Source organism: Castor canadensis, chromosome 11, assembly GCF_047511655.1.
Source record: "Castor canadensis chromosome 11, mCasCan1.hap1v2, whole genome shotgun sequence".
Lineage (NCBI taxonomy): Eukaryota > Metazoa > Chordata > Mammalia > Rodentia > Castoridae > Castor > Castor canadensis.
In genome coordinates this window covers 22,017,957-22,024,765 of record NC_133396.1, presented here as the reverse complement: position 1 = coordinate 22,024,765, position 6,809 = coordinate 22,017,957, and the positions used below count along the sequence as shown (strand labels likewise).

The following is a 6,809-nucleotide window of genomic DNA, read 5'->3' as shown; positions in this document are numbered from 1 at the left end:
GGATTCATAGTGATTATTCCTAGCTTGTAGGATTGTGGCTACTTCTTGCCTCTAGTTGCCTTTCATTGTTGCTATAAATGTTAATTACTAGCGTAATAGCTTTAAAAGGGAAAACACATGGAGGATGAACTCTGTGGTTTCTGCAGGTGCTTCAGAGCTGGCACTCAAAGACCCAGCACAGCTCGGTTCCTCCTGATGCCGTGACTCGGCTCTCCCACTGCTCTGGCCTAACTGCATCCTGCACCGACTTCAGCCTCACAATGACCCAGGCAGAGGAGCACGTACACTTAAAAACACATTTTTAGCTGGGTGTGGTGGCACAGACATGTAAGCTCTGGTACTCAGGAGGCGGAAGCAGGAGGATCTTGAGTTTGAAGTTAGCGAGACCCTATCTGAAAAGCAAAATACAAACAAAAGAGTTGGGGGTATGGCTTAAGTGATAGAGTGCTTGCCTTCCATGCACCAGGCCTTGGGTTCAATCTCCAGTATCACTTAAAGAAAAAGGTTTTCGGTTTTCACTTAATTCACTTAGTTTCCATGAGCACTCATTTTTATCTCTGAGCCTGGCCACAGTCCCAGGGGTGCCTCCCTTCCCCACTGAGGGTGAAGGAAGTAGAGCAGAGCAGGACCCAGGACCTGGCTCTGAGGACGAGGATGGGTTGTCCTTATGGTGAGGCAGCCTGAGACTGGTGGGGTGGGCAGAGGACACAGACCCCAGGGCAGGACACCCCAAGACAGATAACTGCTTTTTGTCCAAAACCCAATTGTCACCCTCAATGTTGCTGCATCCCTTCTTCATTTTCCTTCTGAGACAATGGCTGTGGTTGGCCAAGGCTGTGTGTTGACAGAACCTTGGGGCTAGAGCAGGTGGGACTCCTGCCTGATCTCTTGCTTTGCTTTGTCCATAATACACGCCCCCTTTCTTGCCTCCTCTTCCATCCCCTCTTTTCTCTGCTTTCCCTCACATTCTTCCCCAGGCCCCTTTTCTTTCCCCTTTTCCTTCTCCTCTCTCTTCTTTCTTGCTTTCAGCTAGAATGTGAAGATGCCCCTGCACAAAGCCTGGCTCTTGGCCAAGACAGGGGAAGCTGGGACAGGAAAAGACCCCAGTAAGGGAGTAGGGCTGTACACAGGATCACTGAAGCCCTTGTTAAGCTTCAGCTTTGGTGCAAAAGACGAAGCCCATGAGTGTTAGCTCCCACAGCCTGGTCTCCTTCAGCAGGGAACTAGCAGTCTATGTAGTGTGGTCCTTGATGACAGATGTTGTCTTCTGCCCAGCTGGCTGCACCACTGGCAACATCCAGGATCCATGTCCCAGGCTCTCTGCCAGGTATTCCCTTGCAAAGCAATTCCCAGGAGACTCCTAGGGTTACAGCCACTCCCGTCAACCTTCACACCACTGGGTGGTGCTGGATATACCCTTCCTCTCAAATCATGGAGGCACAGAAGTTGGTTTCACCAGGTCTCTGTGTTCATGGTTGTCTCCGTAGTCATGTTGGTAACATCTGAGGGAGAAGACCAAGCTGTCTTCTTAGCAAACCCCTGGACACTAGCTCCAGGAGCAACCCACAGACATGCCTAGAAAGTGCAGGCACTGACTGGTGAATTAGCAAAACCCGCCTTTACACCTCACCTCTGCTACCTGTTAGCTGGGAGCATGATCTTGAGCCCCTTGCCTAACCAAATAACTAGGAGAACTGGTTGGCTGACTGTTGCTGAAAGTTGTTGAACTCTAGCATCCTCTATGGATTGGAGTGTACCTAGTTCAGGACCTCAAGTCCAAGTAATGGAGCTATCACTGCAAGGTAACCAGATGCTGCCCCCATTTCAGAGGCCTGGATACCTGCCCTGCTTGGCCTGAGCTGGGGTTTGGCGTGCCGGACACCCCATGTGCCTAGATGTGTTTGGCATTCAAGGTATGCTACTCAGAGATTCCTCCACATCCTTTGGGTTAAGTGTGTGTGTGTGTGTGTGTCCTTCACAAGTTTGTATGTATGCAGATATATGCCTTCTTCCCCCAAAATTGGAAAACTAGCAAGATGATAGTGGCTCACGCCTGTAATCCTAGCTACTTGGGAGGCTGACATTAGGAGGATGGTGGTTCAAGGCCAGCCTGGGCAAACAGTTCTGAGCCTTCCATCTCCAAAATAACCAGAGAAAAATGGACTGGAGGTGTGGCTCAAGTGGTAGAGCACCTGCTTTGCAAGTGTGAATTTCAAACTTTAGTTCCACCAAAAAAATTTTTTGGAAAACTGGCTGCAGAGCATTTTTGCCTGTCACCATCACTTCATGGGCTTCCGTCTTTCCCTTTCTCCTGTTTTCATTTCCCTGCTTCTATCACTCAACGCCGCTCTGTCTGCTGCTGAGTTGGGGGCTGGGGAGAATGACTTCCAGCAAATATAGCCATCTCTGTGTGGACTGGGTTTGGACAAGCAAGTGGGAGAGTAAGTGGGTGTTGTGACATAAGCCCTCCCTAATATCTCTTGTTCCAGAAATACATCCCTGACCAAGAAGCCAGGACATGGAAGGCTTGCCCTAGGACAGCCACCCCACTCCAGGGCTAGTGCCCAGGGCTTCAGGGGTGGCAAGCTGAGACTAGATGCTTGCTTCCCCTGACACAGTGCCAGGCTTATAGTAGCAATGAAACCACCCTCACTAGGGGAACTCAGTGATGGTGTATTAGGCTCTTGACACATTGTTTCCATCCTGCTTGTGAAAGTTCTTGGAAAATTAAAAATATTGTGTAAATATGAATTGTTTTCTATCTAAGAAAACTGTTCAGAAAACGAATTCTATTTTATGAAAGAGTTGTATAAAAGAGTCCATGCAACAATAAAGCTAGGAATGAGCACAGTGGCTCACTTCTGTAATCAGGAGATAGGATCATATTTCAAGGCCAGCCCAGGGAAAAAGTTTGTGAGACCCTATCTCAGAAAAACAAGCTGGGGTGCTGGCAGAGTGGCTCAAGTAGTGTGTACCTGCCTAGCAAGCATGGGGCCAAGTTCAAACCCCAGACTGCAAAACAAAACAAAAACCAGGCTGGGCATGGTAACACACGCCTGTAGCCCCATCTACTCAGGAGGCAGAGATAGGAGGATTGAGGTTGGGCAAAAGTAGGAGACCCTTTCTGAAAAATAAACTAAAAGGACCAAAGCTAACAGTAATCCTAGTGATTATCTATATAGAGCGTCTATTTAATATCAGGCCCTGTGCTGGCTATTTTTTTTTACATCCATGGGAGCTGTGGATCTTATCACTCCCATCTTGCAGGTGAGGAAACTGAGATGCAGGAGAGCAGCCAGGATTTCACAGACCAGGATGTTGGGCTCCTGTCTGCTGAATCCAGAACCCTTTGAGATTTGGCTCCTGCATCATGGATGGGCCTTGTAGGAAGAGCTTGCTTCACAGGGGTGTGGGTGGGAATAGGGCTTTCGACAGTCAACCCCTTATCCATTCTCCCTAGTGCCTAAGTCTCAGGATTCTAATACAGCGTGGCTCTTCTCTGGAGCTTGGTGCCTCACTGGGAACCTCCACCTTCCCATGCTACCTGAGGCTCACAGAAGACAGCTCAGTAAACACACTGCAGAGCTTCAGGGCTGCTGGTAGGAAAAGAAGGGCTGCAAATATGCTCTCCTCCTCCCCCCACCTCAGGACCCACTCAAGTCTTCAGTTGTCTTGAGGCTTGGGCTTTGCCTTTGTCCATGCCTGTGTGTGTGAGCATACAGACACACCAGTGCACGTGTGCCCATGCTTGTAGGTTGTGGGATGGAGGGTCAAACACTCAGATGTCTTTTTTTCTTTTCTTTTTTTTTTTTTTTGAGGGAGAAACTGCAGCGCTTCCTCACTAAGATGTTCCTTTGAAGCAAATTCAGCTCTTGAACTGCCTTCCTCTCAGCCCAACTACATTTAGTAGCAGACCATTTTATTACAGGAAGTTCTGAGTGTTCATTCCAGCCTGGCCAGGCAGAAAAACGAAGCCTATGTCCCTCCTCCAACCCCCATTTTTCTGTCATTTAGGGTTTTACATGCAGTTGTCTGAGTGGTGTCCTCCTGGCCACTGGGTCTCCCAGACTCCAGGCACCTGTGCTACCCTGGAGCCCCATGTTCAAGTTGCCTAAACTGTAAAGGCTACCCTACCACCGATCCAAGGGATTACTTCCAAGTCACACCAAACCTCAATGGAACAGTCTCTATACGTAACAACTTACAGGGAGTCTCTGTTCCCTGGCCTCATTGGCCTGGCCTGGCCCACTGATCAAAACCCCAGGTCTGAGATTTGGGCAGCAGGATGAGGCAGAGGGGGACCACATCCAGCACTGATGATTCTGACCCCACAGGATTACTCAGAAGCCAGGAAGATTCCAGATCATTTAGATTCAGTGACATCTATGCTTTTGCTAAGACACTCCTCACTGAATTAGTGACAAAGACAAGAGAAGGTTCACTCGGCTTCAATCCCACAGCTAGTAAAGGAAGGCTTCCACCACCACCCTTCTCCCATTCATCATTTCCATCCATGGCAAATGAGAGAACAGAGGGAGATACCAGCTAGAACCCATCCACAGACCCCTGGAAATCTTCCAGGGGTCTGGAATGCCTGTGTGGGAATGGCACTGGAGCTACAGGAGTGTGCACAGGTCGCAAAGCCTAGGCTTTTCTCTGGTCATTCTGGTTTCAGCAGGCCCGTCCCCTCTTGTTCCCCTTGGCCAGTGAGAACCAAGGTTCTTAGTATTTAACAGAACTCCAAGAGCAACTGGCCCTTCAGCAGGAGCAGGAAGCAATTTCATAATGGGGAGGTCGAGGCCCTGGAAGCCATTTGCAATTGGAGGCCATTTTCCAATTGCAAAATTCATTTGCAACATCTTCCTTCCAACAAAACCAGGAGGCTTCTTCGGAGAACTGAGCCATCCTCTGTAAGGGCCAGGGCAAAACAAGCCCTTGTTCGGGGCTTTGGCTTAAATATTTTCATAACTAGATCTAGCTTCCCCACCTCAATCGAATTTTATTCAATTCACTTAATTTCTTTCTTTTCATCTCACGAAGGGACTCAAATTTCTAATAATTTCACCAACTGTCTGCCTGCTGGGAAGGACCTGCCTCCTCCTCTGACCACATAGACAAACAGCTGCTTTTTCCTTTATCCCTCTCCTGGGTGCAGGGCCCCAGTGCCTCCACAGCTCCCCAGGCGGCTCACAGTGGGGCTAGAATTTTCTGGACGGAGTCAAAGTGTCCTATTACTAGGTCACATGTCACCCCCTCCCGCTGCTCTGCCACACACACCCCCACCCCCACTTGGGAAGCAACCAGAAGCCCGACGGCTGCAGTTTTATTACAAAATTTGTTTTAGATGCAAAATCCGAGCTACAGTCTCTGCGTCTCCAATTCTACAACCACTCTGCCCCAATTCTTCTGGTAACCCGTCCCCACATTGCTCCCACCAACACACACAAAATTCCCATGACAGCGACCGCAGCCCCTCACTGCATTGCACGTTTACGCTCCCCACTCTGCCCAAACTTCTTTCAAAACAAAAAACTGTTAAGAACCCTCCTGCCCCCAGCCCAGGCTGCAGCGCACACAGGATCAAGCCAGGCATGGAAGTCCCTCCCGCCCCGCCGCCGCGAGTTCCGCGATGTCCAGGCGGGGGCTATCCAAGGTACGTCGCTGCCCTCGAGCTGTCCGCTCGGAGGCGAAGGCCGAAACGAGGGGAGACGAGGGTCTGGGTCTCCCTTCTCCTTGCAGCGGCGCTGGTGAGGGCGGCCGGCGCGGCGCTCAGTACAGCCCTAGGATGGCGGCACCTACATCCTTGGAGGGCCGGCGCTCCTCCACCAGAAAGTTGATCATGCTCTCGGACTTAATGAGCAGGTTGCAGCCCAGGAAGAAAACGCCGAAGATCACGGTGAGCGACAGCACGCAGAGCACGGCGATCTGCGCCACGCGCGACACCCACAGGCTGCGCTCGTCGGGCGTCAGCCCCGCGGGGACCCCGTCGTTGGCGGTCAGCGGCGCGCCCCCAGGGCAGCAGTCTAGCCACTTGCCCAGCCCGTGGCTGCGGTTTCCCAGGGCCGCCCCGGCGCCACTGCCCACGCCGTTCACGTCTTCCAAGCCGCTGTGATTCAGGAAGGTCGCGTTCATCGCGGCAAGGCGCCGGGGATCTTGGCGCTGGGCGCACCGGGATGCTGGCCGCGTTCGCGCTCTTGGGGACTCTCCGGGTCCTCTGATCACTCGTGAGCTGGGAGGGGAGGAAGGAAGGAAGCTGCCCACGCGCTGACACTCTCTCGAGCCGCCTACCCCTGGACACCAGGCGAGCTATGGAGCCCGGAGGAGCGAGCAACAGGCGGCGCGGGATCTGGAGCTCGAGAAAGGAGCGCGCGTCTGGGTCGCCCACAGAGCGCCTCGCCTGCCCGGCCGCCCCGCCCCTGGCCTCAGTCCGGCCCCGCCCCGCCGGGGCGTCGGGCGGGGTGGGGCTGGGAGTGGGGATGGCGGGGGAAGCAGATCCAGCCGCTAGCGCACCCTGCTCAGGGAGGCTGGGTGGGTGCGTGGGAAGCTCGACCCCTTCCCGGGGGCTGCTGTCTGTTCTAGACTAGAAAATCTCCCCAGGGTGCCCACTGCAGGATTTGGTGCTCTTAGAGGTCAAGTCCTTTTAGAAGTGTGCCCCAAATCTCTTCTCCACTCTTTAAGGCCCAGTAAGACTTTGTAAATATCAGAGGAGTAGCCTTGACCCCTACTGTTTTCCCACTCCACTGGGCCATGGCCCCGGGGTCTCAGGCCTTCCAGCCTCCCCTCCTATCCCCCGCCACTGCCTTTCCAGT

General features: G+C 52.5%; 1 protein-coding gene across 1 annotated transcript; it reads right to left on the bottom strand.

Annotated features, from left to right (window-relative positions):
* Positions 1-5,302: 5,302 nt before the first annotated feature.
* On the bottom strand, positions 5,303-6,416 carry Rprml (reprimo like). The gene has a single exon (XM_074045809.1). It carries the CDS (start codon positions 6,130-6,132, stop codon positions 5,770-5,772), a length of 363 nt encoding a protein of 120 aa, XP_073901910.1. The 5' UTR covers positions 6,133-6,416; the 3' UTR covers positions 5,303-5,769.
* Positions 6,417-6,809: the final 393 nt, after the last annotated feature.